This window comes from Aquarana catesbeiana, linkage group LG10, assembly GCF_042186555.1.
Source record: "Aquarana catesbeiana isolate 2022-GZ linkage group LG10, ASM4218655v1, whole genome shotgun sequence".
NCBI classification, from domain to species: Eukaryota; Metazoa; Chordata; class Amphibia; order Anura; family Ranidae; genus Aquarana; species Aquarana catesbeiana.
Window position 1 is genome coordinate 27,256,417 of NC_133333.1, and position 18,342 is coordinate 27,274,758.

General features: G+C 42.3%; 1 protein-coding gene across 3 annotated transcripts in view; it reads right to left on the minus strand.

Annotated features, from left to right (window-relative positions):
- Nucleotides 1-11,892: 11,892 nt before the first annotated feature.
- The window catches only part of LOC141110485 (sialic acid-binding Ig-like lectin 13), a 44,017-nt gene continuing 37,567 nt past the window's right edge, over nucleotides 11,893-18,342 (minus strand). For all 3 annotated transcript variants that reach the window (XM_073601850.1, XM_073601849.1, XM_073601848.1), the window contains 2 exons: nucleotides 17,450-17,540; nucleotides 11,893-13,027 (listed from right to left, as the gene is read on the minus strand). In XM_073601850.1, the coding sequence (XP_073457951.1) occupies nucleotides 12,848-13,027; nucleotides 17,450-17,540 (271 nt within the window). In that variant the 3' untranslated portion in view covers nucleotides 11,893-12,847. The remainder of the gene's footprint in view (nucleotides 13,028-17,449; nucleotides 17,541-18,342) is intronic.

The following is an 18,342-nucleotide window of genomic DNA, read 5'->3' on the forward strand; positions in this document are numbered from 1 at the left end:
TTTTCCCCTTAAAGCAGAACTTCAGTCATTTTTGTTCATCTTTCCATCTATTAAATCTTCTGCTCTTGTTGTTTTAACTTTGGATAGTAAAACATTTTTTTTTCTGCCAGTAAATACCTTATACAACCCACTTCCTGTTTCTCGTCTGTAAAAAGCCTAGGCTTATGACATTATGCACAGCTCTCTCTCTCACTCTCGTGAGAGTTTGCCAGGAAGGGAGGGGGGAGAATTCATAAGAGGGCCAATGAGAGCTGCAGAGCTGGAGGTGTGCCTCTGTGTGTCTGTTTAAATCCCGGAAGTGAACAAGCAGCAGCTTCAGCTGCCCACAGTTAAAATGGATGCAGCAAGACTCAGTGGAGGGAGATTTCTGCAGAATATTTGGCAAGTTCAGAATCACAGTATATATAAAATAACAAACAAAGTGGTTTGGCTTCAGAATGGCAAAGATGTTTTTATTACAAATTATGTGAGCAGACTGCAGTTCCTCTTTAAGACAATTTAAGCAATTGTCCACAACCCTCTTGTTTCCTTTTTTATCTCTGAATGTGTACTTTTTTTGCTTTATAATGTTGATTACAAGCAGAGGGGCCTAGTACTGGTTGTACCATTGATATGGGAATGATTAAGAGCTACAATCGAGCTCAAGGTTATCTGCTGCTGTCTCTAATTTGAAAAGTGTTGATATGCATGCATATAAAAGTAAACACTCTGAGACACGCTCAGAATTGCTAACTCATTCCACTTCTGCTTTATTCAAGGCGGTGTTAATGTTTTATACACACAAATACGTCATTGCTATGTTAGTCTAATAGGTACATCTCATTGGTTAAGATAGAAAAGAAGATGGATAATTTTCATAACGAGGTTTGGCTCTCTTTGTTCTTATCTCCAGTTCCGCGTTCTTCTGTGTGTGGGATGCAGGGGGTAATCGCCATCTTGAGAAAATATAGGAACAGAGCAAATCTGTATACTTATATAATGAGTAAGGAGAAAAGTATGTATGCACATAAGAAAATAGACATTTTCAGATTACTATTATTATCTACATCACATTCCTTCACAATCCCCCCTAAAATGACTATTTTCTCTTTTCTGTCCCTAATACTAAAGGTCCTACTTTTTAGCCTGGCCCTTCTCCTCAGCAACTCTTTTAAGCTGTATATAGAATTGGGCAGCAACTGTTCACTTCCCTCCTCGATACAGCTGGAGAGGTGCAGTCAGGCGCTATCTATCCCTAAAAACCCTATAGGATTATGAGGTTATGGACAGGGAGTGACTGTAGGGGAGTGAAGGGTTTGTCATCTTCCATCATAAGGGGGTCCTCTTCTTCTTGGTGGAGAAATGTAGGTGTGCTATTGTCTACAGCCTTGCTCATTAACTTTTTTACAAAAGGTAGAATACAGCATATAATCAGGGCTAAAAGGACCAGGATTATTAATACCGTTACCCGTATCTGGGCGAGCACCTTCTGCCACCCACTCATCCAGCTAAAATATTGGTCCCATGGGTCTGTGATACCTGAGTTCTTCTTCAACTCTAGTGACAGATCTTCTAATTTCTTTATAGCTAAAGTAACCTTACCATTTGGGCCAGTATTATCAGGAATGTATGTACAACAGGTTCCCGTTTTTTCCTATGATTTTACAAAACACCTCCTTTCCCAGCTAGCACCATGTCTAAGGCCATCCGGTCCTGGAATGTCATGTAGGAAGTGGGGGCTAACTGGTCAGCAATTCCCTGGAGGGCATTTTTAGTGTAATTTACAAATCTCTGTTGGTTATAATATGTGTAGTGTCAGGTCACCTAGAGGCTGGGTGACAGATACACACCGTTGGGATCAGGAGTGCACCGCAAGATAGTGGACCCTAGCACTGACTGCTGCGGATTGAACCCTGGGAGGTTCAGGAAGCAGGTCTACTGGATCACTGACACAGATCCCACTGGGAGCTAGAGCATAGATTCCCCAGGGTGCGGAGTCTAAGAGCCAGCAGGTGTTCACCAGAGCCTCTAGTGGTGAGGATGGACTGCGCTGCAGTCTGGCTCCAGGTCGCGGTCCCCAGGGTCTCACAGCTCACGCTCACGGTAGACTACAGGAGATGAGGAAGGAGGGAGCTGGCTGGAACATCAGGGTCACAGGCAAACAGGGATGGCCGGAAACAGGCCAAAGTCGGTAACAGAAATCATATGTAGGAAACACAGCAAGTACACACAAAGGCTAACACACAGTGGTTAATCAGCACTGCTGGCTTGCAGTGCACAGGTTAATATAGGGTTCCCTGATAGGGCCTGGGGTGGGGCCATGCTTAGAGGAGAGGTTACAAAAGCAGTCAGGTGAGGGTCAGCTGGTCTCTAGAGATGAACACATGGAGACAGGTATGCTGATCGACAAACTCTATTGTATTGACATGTAGTTAATCCAATCTACATTCTTGCTGACAGTTGTTATGGGGATCAAAGACTCAAAACCAGCTTTTACCTGATCCCTGCCTTTAAACTCATCAGGGACCCCCCTTGTAACCCCTATGACATGTATGTATACATGAGGATCAAAGCTTCCGGAGAGAGCTGCTCGCTTCCTCCTCTGACTGTGTGCTGGGTCAGTGTATGTATCAGGGGTATCTTTGGTTAGGATATGGGGCTTTCTATTTTCATCTTTTTTGTCTAATGCACTCTGTGGTCGCCCAGTCTGGCCCTGTGTTCCAACCCACTGGCCCCCACAGAAACCACAACTCTGTCCCCAGTAACTGTCTGTGTGGCATACATATATGTCCTTACCGTCAGGGATATCACTGTACCAATGGCATCACCATGAAGGGTCAAAAGGACAAGGTACTATGTCACAGTAATCTAAGGTAAAGGTGGTCACATGTGTACCTGAAGAGTTACACCAAAACGTAATTATGTTATCATTTTTGTGATGGCCACCTCCTGGGCCCCTCCCCCCTAGATCAAACAGAAAAAGGATATGCAGCACCCGAAAACACGCTCTCCTGCAGTGATAAGCGTGCATTCAGGTGTTCTTCCTGGCCAACTTGACTGAGGTGGCTGTGGTCAACAAAACTTGGAATGGACCATCATAACTTGGCTCAAGGATCTCCAGACAGTAGTTGGTGTGTTCCTGTATCTGATTCAGGATCTGGAATGGAAGAAAACACCTGGACATGCATTCAGGTTAATTCTCGTGATAATGTGGTTACATAATTAGTCAACACATCAGACTGCAACTGTAACTGTTGTGGAAAGTAACAACCAAGTCTGGGGGCTGAACCAAACAAAATTTCATAAGGGGATAGGGCATGTTTCCCCCGGGGGTGTGTCTGACACTAAACAGAGCAATGGGCTAACTGTCTGGCCAACTCATGTTAGTCTCTTGGGCCATCTTTAACATCCTGTTTTTAGTGTCCCATTCATCCTTTCTACCTTCCCGCTACTTTGAGGGTGGTATGGGATGTGTAGTGCCATCTGAACCCCCAGTGTTGCCCAAATCTCTTTTGTAAGGGTTGTTGTTAGGGCTGGTCCCTGATCTCTCAATATCACCTCTGGGACCCCAAATCTACATACTATCTCACTCAGTAGTTTCTTAGCTGTGGTCCTGGCAGTCGTGACCACTTCCACTAGGGCGTTTTCAAATCTGTCACTTCTTGGCACTTGAGAATGATCAATTTGCATCCTCTGGAATGGGGTATAGGGCTTTTGCCAGGTGCTTCTTCTGTGCTTCCTGGGTTACATTTGGTGCAGATAATGCATGATCTGCAGAAGCTGTCGGTCAGTGGAGTAACTCTTGGTGCAACACTTGTTGATAAGAGAGTTCATAAAAGTCTTTGTCAAGTGGGGAGCTCCATGTGCCCATTGCACCACAGCTGGGTACATACTCCTGGGTAGACAAGGCTTCTTGTTGCACTCGAATAGTCCATTCCTGAGAGTTGCTCCTCTCCGTTTCCAGCTTTCCTTCTTATCCGGACTTGTTGTTTCCTGTAGTTCTTTTAGATAAACTCTGTCCACTGGGAAAGTCTGTAAGGTAAGCACGGGGTGGTCTTCTTCTACCACCCTGCTGTCCACTTCCCGTGGACCACCAGCTGTCTGTTTGGCAGCTGAATTGACTAGATGATTGCCTTAAGCTTCCTTTGAGTTCATTTTGTCGTGTGCTTTTACTCAGAATAGTCACTTGGGTTGGGAGAAGCAAGGCATCAATCAAGTTTTCACAGGTGTTCCTGCAGCCATCAGGAATCCTCTGTCCTAGATAACACCATAATCATGGGCAATGCTGAAAGCATATCTTGAGTCAATATGAATGTTGGCTCTTATTCCCTCTGCCCATTTACATGCTGTAGTAAGTGCTTACAGCTCTGCCTCCTGTGTAGACATCAGGCTTCAGCTTGTAGAACAGTGTTTTCAGTGGTGACCGCGTGTCCTGTGTGGTCATGGGGTGACAAGCCAAGACTCTACTCCTCCTCCTTTTCCCCCCTCGAGAAGTGGAAGAAGGGTGGTAGGGTTCAGTGTTTGACAACTTAATAGAGTAATGCTGTCCAGTAGGAGGGAACACTGGAGTCTCAAGTGTCTGGTAGTGGACAAGTGTTTCGGCTGGATCTTGGTTGAATATGGCAACAACATCATGGGGAGCAAGCAGAACGAGGCAGTGTCCGAGGACCAAGTTCAAAGTTTTGTCAAGCAAGGCTTGTGTAGCAAAGCCAGCTCACAGACACAATAGGCCTCCTCTTGCTACCGCATCCAGCCGACAGGAATAATATCCTATAGGGCGTAGGCTGATGCCGTGTGATTGGGTGAGTACACCTGCAGCATGTCCCAGACGTTTGGATACAAAGAGCTTGAGCGTTTTGTCGTAGGCTGGGAGCCCTATCGCCTGAGATGGCACACTTGAGGGCCTCAAACGTAGATATTTCTTCAGGAGACATCTGGAAGGGGTCTGATTGCAGAGCATCAGTAGGAAGGCTTCTGGAATCCATGCTCTGCACTAGGAAATTAGTCCAAGGAAAATGACAGGTGTTGAGCACCACTGCAATTTGGGCTTTGAGGCTCTGCACCCCTGGTTGGCAAGATAGCACAACAGGCTTTCTGAGGTGACTTCAAGAGGGGGTAAGTCAGCTACACAAAAGAGAAGGTCATCAACATGTTGGAAGAGAATCACTTCCGGGTGTTCCTTTTGTCATGTGTCAAGGATGATAGCCATAGCTTTTGCAAACTGGCTTGGAAAGTTCTGTGCCCCTTGTGGCACAACTGTTTAGGTATGTTGCCGTTTCTTTCCGTGGATGAATGCAAAAAGGTACCAGCAGGAGGGGTGAGGGTGGACACTGAAGAAAACGTTTGTAAGGTCCACCTCTGTGAGGTATTTTGCAGTCAAAGGCATCCACAGTAGGTACCTGGTTCTCTTTTTAGGATTCTCTTCTTGGGGTTATTGTGTGGTTTCCGGGGCAATGATGCGCCCTCTTTTAGCTTGACTGAAACTGGTGGCACCTTTAAGTGACCGTTGTCTTCTGGTCCTGTGGACCATAGGCACGCAGGGATTCTGTCAAGTACTTCCTGCAGTATTGAACTTGAAGTTTTTTTTTTCTTCATTAAGTGTCATCAGGAGAGACAGAGAACACAAAGCAGATTAGTCTTCTAAAGATAGGGGAGTATGTAACTTCATCCCCCCTTCAGGCGTGTCCTGATTGAGGCCTGTAGTCCGGACAACACGTCAGGTCCTAGTAGATTCAAGGGACATGTAGAGGACACCACAAATCTGGCAAACAAATCAGGAAGTGGACTGGAGCGGGGCACCCCATCCATTCCTACGCAGGAAACATCAATAGTGGAAAGAAAAGAATTATTAGGCAGATTCACCACCCTCAACACACTTTTGGCTGCACCCCTGTCCATCTCTGGGACATCTTGGGGCTCTGCATTCTTTTTTGAAGTGACCCCGTTTCCCACAGTTGTAACAGGTGATCCTTTCCCTGGTATTGGGCAGTGGTGGTGGACTAGTGTAGGCGGGATCTTCGTCATGGGTTACCATGAGGGGCGTTGGTTTTTTACCTTTTTGATTTTCTATACCTCTGGTCACCAACAATAAATCAGACATTTTCATTGAATGGTATTCAGGGCGGGCCACCATCAGGCCTTTTCTGATATCCTCTCTGAGCCCTGAAACAAAAGCAGTTGATAACATGTGTGTGTGTGCCTTTATGAGTCTAGCATGATACTTCTTCACAGACTCCCCTTTATCTTGGGTAATATCTAGGATTGTGGTCTTCTGATCCGTCAACTTCTCCTTTGCCCAGTCGTGGAGCTGTGCACAGAACTCCACGCCTGAGGTGTAGGAAGTGGCACTTGTCAGGCAGGCATCATTGAAGGCCATCTGCATGACTGGCCAAAAGACATATCCTGCTTTGATTTGGCATAGGCTGATCAAGTCTCTCCAGGCAGCTGAGTAAGTTTCTTGTATCTGCACTATCCTGTGGTAGAAGGGAATTGGCTGCTTCTCTGGGTCAGGCAGACTTGTCACTAAGGCCGCTGCTTGTGATAGAGTAAAAGCGACATACATCACTGGTGCCCCTTCTGGTAACCGAGACTGTTGTTGGGGCAGGGGCTGGCAAGGGGCACTGTTCTTTACGGTTGCCAGCATGTGTTTGAGATCCTCTCGGAACTGAGAGTCTGGAGCCGGATTGGGGGTTAAATCAGTGGGTGGCCTTGCTGCCTGCTGTCGGGCTTCCCACTCAGATGCTTCTTCATCATTAACATATCCGGCCTGGGAATGTGATGCTCCCGTATTGGGGAAGACAGGTGTGTGGTATGAACCATCTTGGTTTAAAACAGGGAGGGCTGGGTACAGGCTGTTTAAGCTTACTGGGTGTACCAAGATGGCCGCCGGCAGGAAGTGCACTGGACTGGGTAGAAAGTGAAGGCATGGGTGCACTAAGATGGCCGCCTGGCTGAGTTGTCACAGTGGGTTGTGCTTGGGTGGTGAGAAAGGAGTGGTTGTTAGACGGAGGGCAGTGCTGTCCCTCCCCTCCTTTGTTTAAAGTTCCAACATATCATCAGTTCTGTGATACACATACATAATACAATTGCCATCTTGCTTAACTTCCTTTATCCAATTTTCTTTATCACACAGGATTTTTCTCCCTGTTTCTTCTACAACATAACTTTCCTCACTTCTTTCAACTTTGTTAACTATTTCAACATCTTCTTTGCAATATCACTTTCTGTTTCTCGGCTAACGGCTTGAGAGGGGAATACATACAACCAAGGAGTTAATATTTTTCTCAGCGTTCTTATCAGCAAATTCCTTCGGTGGGAGGGGGAGTGAGGAGCTACAGCCTGCGACCCAACAGATCCTTCGGGTAGCCTCCTTCCCCCTCTCGTGTATATCAAACAATAAACCACAAATACAATCACGACAGGACATTACACCTGCCACTCTTCGAACTGCAAAATTTCAGCAGGCTAAAATAACCACAAGGGCAGACCACCCTGCAAAATAAACACGTTTATAGACGTTTGCCACAAGGGAAACAATCTCATGACAGAGATGAGACTACCCATTCACACATGTAGCACTTCAGGCTGCAAAGCCAGCAGCTGAAATTCCCCTCAAAGGTTCGTCGAACCTAGAGTAACCCGTCCATAACGTTTGCCACACGGGAAACAATCTCATCTGACGATGAGACTACCCATTCACACATGTAGCACCCTTAGACTGCTGAGTTTCGTAGCCCAAAGAATGGCAGACAGTGAACAAATACAGTCAGCAGAAACCCATCAGCAGGTTCGTTAAAACAACCTCAGGCGAGGAAATACCTGCCTCTAAGACAGTCTCAGCATACCGACAGAATCCAGCCGTCAACCGAAAGATAAGAGAGTCGTACAGTGGTAAGAATATCAATCAACTCACCGGTACTGTTAGGGCTGCGCAAGACCCCCTCTGTTATCTTTCAATTAACGCCCGAATGCTTGTCGCGGTATAACTTCGACCGTAGCCTGAGGTCCCGGGTTTCGGCACCATCTGGTATGGGAATGATTAAGAGCTACAATCGAGCTCAAGGTTATCTGCTGCTGTCTCTAATTTGAAAAGTGTTGATATGCATGCATATAAAAGTAAACACTCTGAGACACGCTCAGAATTGCTAACTCATTCCACTTCTGCTTTATTCAAGGCGGTGTTAATGTTTTATACACACAAATACGTCATTGCTATGTTAGTCTAATAGGTACATCTCATTGGTTAAGATAGAAAAGAAGATGGATAATTTTCATAACGAGGTTTGGCTCTCTTTGTTCTTATCTCCAGTTCCGCGTTCTTCTGTGTGTGGGATGCAGGGGGTAATCGCCATCTTGAGAAAATATAGGAACAGAGCAAATCTGTATACTTATATAATGAGTAAGGAGAAAAGTATGTATGCACATAAGAAAATAGACATTTTCAGATTACTATTATTATCTACATCACATTCCTTCACACCATTGACCAACAAACTAGTCCCCTAACAAGACTTAGGGTGATGCTAAATGGCCTTGAATACGCTGTAAAGTGCAGCAACAACAAAAAAACCCCTTATGTACTTATTTACATATAATCCATGAACCGTATATACAAACTATTCCATAAAGCCAACAACCATTGAAAAAAAAATCCTCTATATTAAACACATTACATGCCCATTTATAATCCACACTCTTAAGTTAATGTCCATATTGTGCTACCAACAGTCTATAAATACAACAATAAATTGCTTGTCTACTTCTGGGTTTGCGGGATGACGTCACAAGCTCTGTTGACTCTAAATGGCCTTACTGATAGACAGCAATACTCAGAGCAATGCTGTTTTTTACCTCTCAAAAAAAAGCTTGTCCCTGAAGGAATGCTGGAAGACTGTATATTCTCTGAGTACACTGGGCTCTGGGTCTTTTCCTGGATAGGATTAGTTCAGCCTGGAGTGCTTGCTGCCCTCCATGGCAGTGCTGGCAGGTACTTGCTGTTCATGAGGCCTCAGGTGGGTGACCTGAGGGCCTGGATGCTGAAGCTAAAGAGAGCTGACTGATGGGGTTGTCTGCTGAAGATTTAGTCTGGTATCACTAAAGAAAGGTCACATTGGCAAGATGGAAGGAGGCAAACAACTTCCCCTGGACCTTTTTGTGAGTACACACAATTGTGAGAGATCTTGGAGACTTTTGGCTGCTGCCACCGGTCTGGTGCTAGAGCGTCAGCTGTGTGTTTGCTAAAGGGGACATCGACTGGTGTCTTAAATAGCTTAGTATGTCTGGTTCTCTGTGAAGGGACTCTGCTCTTGTTGCTGTAAAGAAAAAAGCTTGTGTGCTGTTAACTGCTTCTATTCCAAAGCCAAGTCCACTGCTTGCTACAACCAAGGGCTTCTGCTTCAGCTTTTCAGAAAGGAGTTTGCTGCCCTCAACTTATACATAAAAAAATGGTTGAGACTAATTGGATGGGAAATTAGAGGTTCAGGTCCACAGTTTCCTCAAAAAACTGGACTTTGAAGGACCATAAACACTCAAAGTGTGAGTTCAGAATGTTCATGGTCCTTCAACTTATACATAGTTTCTGTTTTTGTAGTATCCCGCTCAATTCCCTCAACCCTACCCAAGGTCTCCAAAAATAAAAACAAAAAGAACACCCCTAGACTGGCTAATGAGGAAAAGTGTGACTGTGTTTGTGTGCTTGGCCACGGGGCAATCCACTGGGGAAGAACCTGGGCAAAATTCCAGTGGCTTCTGTGGGAGTAGCTATATATATATATATATATATATATATATATATATATATATATATATATATATATATCAATATCATTTTTTACATTTAACCATATCTATGACAAATTGGCTTTGAAGTATTGTTGATTATTTTTTAAGTACCCGCTGTACATTTTTTTTTTTGGGGGGGGGGAGGGGGGTGATGATCAAATTTGCTATGCAAAGTTATCTGTTCTAATTTTTATGAATGTTGCATTATATGACCATATCTATGACAAACTGGCTTTAAAAATGGTAACTCTTGAGTCTAAACTTATTTTTAAGATTTTTTGGGTTGAAGATCAAGTTTGTTTTTTGTGTTCTTTTTTGCAATTTTATGAATGTTGCATTATGTCTCTGTATTTGTCTAGCTTACATAAAAAAAAAATTGATGTAATTGTGACCTGCAGAAAACAATATTTTTAATAAATATCCTTAAAACATTTTGTTTTACCTGTAGTAAGCATTCAACTATTATTCCCCGCCCCGCAGTACATATAAACAAAAGGGCGCAATGCTATTGACATCAGTGCCTTTATATGGACACATGCCCGTATTTGGTCAATGTCATTAGACAATAGACACATTTGAAGCTGAAAATCAACTCTAAAAAAAATAAATGCAAGCACTACATTTAAGAACTGGTAAAGTAAGATATAGTAGTAATATGATTTGTATAGGCACTTAAAGGAGCGTTGCACCATTTATAATATGTCAGATCAGGAAAGCCTAGGGCAGTGATGACGAACCTTGGCACCCCAAATGTTTTGGAACTAAATTCCCCATGATGCTCATGCACTCTGCAGGGTAGGTGAGCATCATGAGAAATGTAGTTCAAAAACATCTGGGATGCCAAGGTTCTCCATCACTGACCTAGGGTGAAAACTATAGCTTCCTCCATACATACAGTGGAGGCATGATGTAGCCATCCAGGGGCAGGAAGTATTGTTTTTGTAGAATTACCAGCTAAAAATAAAGCAAAAGATACTTGGTAAAAAAACACATCAAGTACTAGTAAGTTATAATATATTACATTTTTGGTTTTGAGTTTTTAGATGCAATTACAGTCGTATTTTCCAAACAGTGTATCTTTCCATATGTACTTTCAGACAAGGCTGCCCAGTGTTCTCTATACTTAGGCAGGCCATACATGGGTCGAATTTTGAAAGAATTTCCTTTTCGAAAATCTTATCTAAGAATTTTCGTTCATATTTCGCACCATTAGTGGGCTGCAGCAACAGACAATTTTTTCGTGTGGCCATTGAATTTGAGTAATCAGACATGTTGGAAATTTTTTGAAAAACGAACGATTTTCTAATCATTAATTGGAGATTCGTGTGAGAAATGTAATCGAAAAAGAGGTGCAATTGAAGGCTTGGTGGGTCGAATTTGGAAATCAATGGTGGCACCTTCGGATCACAAAACGCACACATTTTCTGATTTTCAAAAGAAAATTCTTTCGACATTCGACCATGTATGGCCAGCCTTAGGCAATTGTACTGTAGCATTACCCCCATAGGAGCCGCTGGTTAGGATGGATTCTCTGTTCTTTGCCTCAACCTCTTTAAGAACTTCCACCCTTCTCACACACTGGGTTGAGTGTACAAAGCATGCAATATCACAGGAAATCACAGAAAATCACTGAAAGTAATACTTAGTACCCAAAAGTAGTCCATTTATAAGAAAACAAGCACAGAGGAATTTAAGGCAAACTTAATATCCCCTGATATTATTGGTAACAAAGTAAGCATAGAAATATATTAACAATGATAATAACACAATTCAGCATACAGGGTGATTAGTAATAAATACTAAGAGGCACTAAGATGACACTTGGGGGTTGATTTGCTAAAAGGCAAATCCACTCTGCACTACAAGTGCACTGAAAGTGCAGTCGCTGTAAATCTGAGGGGAAGATCTGAAACGAGGGGAATCTCTGCTGATTTTATCATCCAATCATGTGCAAGCAAAAATGCTGTTTTTTTATCTTCCTTGCATGTCCCCCTCGGATCTACAGCAACTGCACTTTCGAGTGCACTTCCAAGTGCACCTGTAGTGCACAGTGGATTTGCCTTTAGTAACTAAACCCCCCCCCCCCCGTGTCCAGATCAGCATAAACAGTAAACAGTAATGTCACCTAAAGTGAAGGAGTGAACAATAATAAGGCTTTATTTACCAAACACAGGCGCTATACTGCCAAAACGCATTGATGGCGACTATGCTTAGGCCTAGACTGACTGGATATGCACTGTCCATAGATATGAAGGAAATGGGAGAAGCAAACAAAGGGGACTTGAAGAATGATTTTACAGGAGGGGCAGTCCTTTATGTTGTTCTTCTGCCGGCTATTGTTGGGGCCCTTTAAGAAGCATTGGTGCACTTAATGACAGTTTTATTAAACCAGTATACAATAAAGGTGCGGTAAAGATGCAGTAAAGGTACCGTACAGGTGCAATATCAGTGCAGTATACTTAATGTCCTGTCTCCAGTAACTCAGTCCCTGCTAGTAGTACGAACAATGGGAAATGCTCTCTCGCCAGTCCTTGTGGTGCAGCTGTGAACTCTTGCTGTAGAAAGGTGCCCTCAGGCTCTCCACAGAATATCTCCAGAGATTCAGCAGCAGGAAGTAGAGGGTGAGAGGATACTTTGGTCTCCCTGCAGCAGCAGTGCTGATGCTGTCACTGCTGTCTGTGCTGCTCTACCTCAGGTGTCTCTGGTGGTCTGTCCTCTCAGCAGTCTAGCTCAGTATGCAGCAAATGTGTTGTCATCTGTTCTCTTGGCTCCAAGAGAAAGAAGTTCTTAGAGCAGTCCGTTAAAAGGTATTCCACCACTCTCCTTCCTCTGCAATGTGCTATGGGAACTGTGATTGATGTTTCAGACTATACTCCCCATGATCCTCAGCATTATGCATAGAAGTCTATGGGCTTGGTTGGCTATAGCTCTCCCCCTGCTGGCCAGAGGAGAAGGGTGTAGTATAACATCAGTATCTTTGTAGAGTGAAAGTAAGCTGGTTATAAAGGGGGAAATGTCATATTTCTGTAGTCCACCACATGGCTACTGTACTCTTTCTTTTTAGTTTTAATGATTACAAAAAAAATTCTCAGTTTATATGTTTAACCACAGAATACTCTACTTCCTCTTCTTCTATGGCAACTTTTGGGTTCAGCTTCGAAAAGTCAACACTCATATACTGCAAATCTTGGTAATTCAGATTTACTGATCCAGTTTCTGGAAGTGGTTGATGATCATTTTGAGGACTTTGCTCTGATTCATGGTACCCCTTGAAGAAAATTGTTATATGTCATATCGTATAGATCATGGACTTCTAATGCAAGAACTTTTCTCAAAGTAAAGGTTTAGAGGAAAGTATATACTTTTCTAAAATAGTTTTTTTTTTAATGTGAGCATTGGAAGTCAATGCACTGAATTTTATTAAAATGAATTACACCCATTTTCTACAATGGAGCTACATTATAATTAATACACAAATTGTCTAAGCATAACCCAAATTTCTTCCTCTCCCCCTGTAGATCATATTTCACATTGTTTCTGAAGCAGGAAACAGCTTTAATTACCTTATTACCAGGTTAGCAAAATTCTTTTAGGAGTGGCTACAGGGAACTCAGTGACATAGGAACACCTCCAGAACTACATCTCCCACAAACCATTTTTCCTACACATGTATGTGGCCAGGCTCTTGGGAGACATGGCAACAGCACTGATTTACTTGGAAAGAAATCAGTGTATGTCCATTGATAGAGACATAAAGGAGGGCATAGAAGGAGTTCAGTAGTCTAGGGGGGTTGGGGGGGGGAGAATTCAGGCAGGGAAGCACCATTGTCAGCTATCAATAGGAAGTTAGGGGCTTACTGGACCTCTGACAGATCAGCAGGTAGTTTTGTGTATTTGCATCATTTTTAAAAGGATACAATATCGGAAATGTACATGTACTGCAAAGATGTATTGAGAGTTTGTTTTTTGGACCCAGACATATACAGTACTTTAAGAAATTTGGGTGGGTCTACTATTGGCTTGTAAATATGTATGTACATGTAAACGCACAACTCCCCATGCACTCAGTGTGTGATCCGAAAATCAGCATGTAATGCAACTCCAACATGTTTCGGGGCACTCCTGCCCTTTTCTCAAGCTTCTCAAGCTTGAGAAAAGGGTAGGAATGCCCCCGAAACATGTTGCCACACCCTCTCTGACGTCATCACACCATGCTTGTGTCCTGCTTCTACCATGACGATTCCCATGCTGTCCACAGCAGCACTTCTGGTGTTCTGCAAGATGCTATCTGCATGGGGAAGTGCCTGGGCTGCGGAAAGGCTGCCATCTAGTGGAACTGCATTGCCTGCTGCTTTTTGGAGTGAGTGCATATTATTTTTGTTTTTATGAGAGCTAATAAACTACTACACTTAGTCGGTGGCATTGTTTCTCTTTCCTTGTCTTTTACATGAGTTTTTTTTTTTTTTTTTTTTACATGAGAATTTCACGTGAGTCTACCTTTAGCTTAGATCAAGACATGTGCACTGCTGAAAAATGTGTTTGTTTTGGTTTATTCATTTTTATTTTTTTTTTCAGGTCATTCGTTATGATCGCAATTCGAAAATTAGTGAATTCCAAAATTTGAAAATACGAAAATACGAAAATTAGAATGAAAATTCAAATTAATAACTAACCAACAAACTAATAATAACTAATTATTAAATTATAGGTATCGGAATTTTCTTTCAAATTTGGCTGTTAGTAAATGTTACCAATATGAATTTATCCAAAGTTACGAATTATCCGAAATAACAAATGCCACATCTAAACAAATGGAATTGAATAAATTAATAATAAATAATAATAATAAAAAGTTTTTATTATTAATATTGTTATTTATCATTATTCATTTGTTAATTTCCATTCGTTTAGATACGGCATTTGTTATTTGCGATAATTCGTAACTTAAATTCATATTCGTTACGTTCACTAACAGACAAATTTGAAAGGAAATTCCAATACCTATAATTTAACCACTTCAGCCCCGGAAGATTTTACCCCCTTCCTGACCAGAGCACTTTTTACAATTTGGCACTGCGTCGTTTTAACTGACAATTGTGCAGTCGTTCGATGCTGCACCCAAACAAAATTTGCATCCTTTTTTCCCCCACAAATAGAGCTTTCTTTTGGTGGTATTTGATCACCTCTGCGTTTTTTATTTTTTTCGCTATAAGCAAAAAAAGAGCAACAATTTAAAAAAAAAAACAATATTTTTGACTTTTTGCTATAATAAATATCCCCCAAATTTTTTATAAAAATAAATTTCTTCATCAGTTTAGGCCAATATATATTCTTCTACATATTTTTGGTAAAAAAAAAATCACACTAAGCGTATATTGATTGGTTTGCGCAAAAGTTATAGCGTCTGCAAATTATGGGAAAGATTTATGGCATTTCTATGGCATTTCTATGGCATTTTTATTATTTTTTATTTTACCAGTAATGGCGGTGATCTGTGATTTTTAGCGGTACTGCGACATTGTGATGGACAGATCGGAGACTTTTGACACTTTGTTTGGGACCATTGGCATTTATACTGTGTAAATGTCACTGGCAGGGAAGGGGTTAACACTAGGGGGCGATCAAGGGGTTAATTGTGTGTTCCCACAGTGTGTTCTAACTGTATGGAGATAGGATTGACTAGGAGAGGAGACATCGTTTTTCCTACTTAGTAGGAACAAACGATATGGCTCCTCTCCTCTGACAGCACAGGGATTTGTGTGTTTACACACAAATCCCCGTGCTGGCGCTTGTGCATGCAATCGTGTGTGGCTGGCGGCAATCGTGCCTGCCGGCCATGCACAGCGTGCGCTTGCGCCCATTGGTGGCCAAAAAAGGGTAGGCCTTACTCGTATGGGATTTCGCCCAGGAGAGCCATTGTGCCGCAGTATATCTGCGTGACATGGTCGGGAACCGGTTAATAGTTACTAATAGTTAAGTTAATTATTAGTTAGTTATTATTTCAGATTTTTGGGTTTTTGATTTTCGAATTCTGAATGTCCGAATTTTCGAATTTACAAATTTACCAAATTTTCGAACATTCGAATTTACAGTTATTCGGAAAAATTAGTTAAACAGGTTTTCATTAATTCGGATATATAGCGTTAATTTGGATATTTCCGAATGAACCACTTGCCGCCCACCCACCGCCAAATGACGGTGGGGCGGTGTGGCTCTCGCTCTGGGATGACGTCATGCGATGTCGTCCCAGAACGGCTGCTCTCGCACACATTGCAGCGATCGTGGCTGCACCGTGTTGCTAGGACACAGTGCGACCCCAATCTCTGTAAAGGCCAAGGCTCTTTAACCATGTGATTGGCTGTGTCCAATCACAGCCGGTCACATGTAAACACAAAGATGCCGGTAATCTGCGCTCCTCGCCTCACGCTGACAGAGGGTGTGGTGAGGAAAGCTGATCAGTGGCATCTCCTCGCAGGGGACATCTACACATTTAATCAGGGCACTGATCATCAGTGCCCTGATTACAAATATAGGGCCACCAATCAGTGCCCACCAGTGCCAGCAATCAGTGCCCACAAGTGCTACCAATCAGTGCCCATTAGTGATGCCAGTCAGTGCTGGCTATCAGTGCCACCTATCAGTGCTGCCCATTAATGCCCATCAATGCCCATCAGTGCCACCCATCAATGCCCATCAGTGCCGCCTATCCACACCGCCTATCAGTGCCCACCAGTGCCGCCTATAAGTGCCCATCAGTGCCACCTATCAGTGCCCACTGGTGCCACTTATCAGTGGCGTCTATCAGTGCTCATCAGTGCCACCTATCAGTGCCCATACGTGCGGTATATTAGTGCCTCCTCATCAGTGCCACCTAACCAGTGCCCATAAGTGCAGCCTCATCAGTGCCCATCAGTGCAGCCTATCAGTGCCACCTGATCAGCACACATCAGTGAAGGAGAAAAATTACTTATTTACAAAATTTACTGACACAATCTAAGAAAAACCTTTTTTTTTTTTTTCAACATTTTTGGTATTTTTATTTATTTATTTATTTTTAAAATAAAAAAAACAGCAGTGATTAAATACCACCAAAAGTGCGACAGCGCTGAAAGCTGAAAATTGGCCTGGACAGGAAGGGGGTGAAAGTGCCCAGTATTGAGGTGGTTAACGAATTTGTCGAAATTCGTTAAAAAACTAATTCAGAATGAAACAAATTGCACGTCTAGCAATGGCATGCAAACGTGTGTATCATGCATTTTGGATATGCATTTTTGGGAATATGCTAAAAGCTTTTACAGGCATACCCCACTTTTAAGTACACAATGGGGTTTATTTACTAAATCTGGAAAGTGCAAAATCAGGCTCACTTCTGCATAGAAACCACTGTGCTCCTAACCCCAGATTGTTCAATTAAGCTTTGGTAATAAAACCTGGAAGCTCATTGGTTTCTAAGCAGAAGTGAGCCTGATTTTGCACTTTCCAGCTTTAGTAAATAAACCCCATTGTGTACTTAAAAGTGGGGTATGCCTGTATACTTTCTGCCAATAATTTATCCAAGAACAATGTACTGATTCAAGGAACTAACTACGATATTACTTCATTGATATATTTCATTAATTGCCTGCATTTCACATTTTATTTCCTAGAGTTTGTATATATATAACAGAAAACATTTGCGTGGATAACTTACATTAGAAAACATTTCTGAATTGCCATAGATAGGATCAGTAACACTGACATGGGTCTGCCTTGAATTCTCTGTATACTTTGTCATCTTCCTTCTGAAAATGTAAAAAAAAAAAAAGAAGGATCGACATTGTCTGATTAATATACAAAGACAACAGGTGGAAGTCAAATTTTCAAAGTTCACTAGCCCAAGGGATCCAATAACACATAACCTTTTAATTATCTGAATACCTCGGATATTGTTCCACGCATTATCATTTTTCAATGCGCATATTGAATAAGTCCAGAAAATGTGCGTATTCAAAAAAATAGTGAAGAGAAAGAGACAGTACTGGAGACAGTAATCATCACTGTACTGGAGACAGTGGTCACGAGGACCAATAAAAAGGTTGAATTACCATGGAAGACACATGCAATGTAAAAAAAAAAAAAAAAAAAAAACAACAGAGGGTCTACCCTTTGTTGCTCTATTAAAAAAAAAAAAAAGTTTTTTAAATAGACTTTAATAGAAGATAGATTGGGCTAATGCACATTGTTTCTTGCACATTGGACTTACTGTAGACTATACTGTAGTTACTGTATACACATGGGGTGGATTTACTAAAGGCAAATAGACTGTGCACTCTGCAAGAGCAGTTGCTCCAGAGCTTAGTAAATGAGCAGAAGCTCTGCTGACTTCCATCATCCAATCATGTGCAAGCAAAAATGCTTTTTTTTTTTCCTTGCATGTGATTGGATATTCTTTTCAAATGAAGTTTGCTTCATTTACTAAGTCCTGGAGCAATTGTACTGTACTTGCGGATTGCAGTCTATTTGCCTTTAGCAAATCAACCCCAATGAGAATTTTTTTTCCCAGAATCTGTTGGAATGTCCAATGTGGCAACCCAGTCTTAGTCC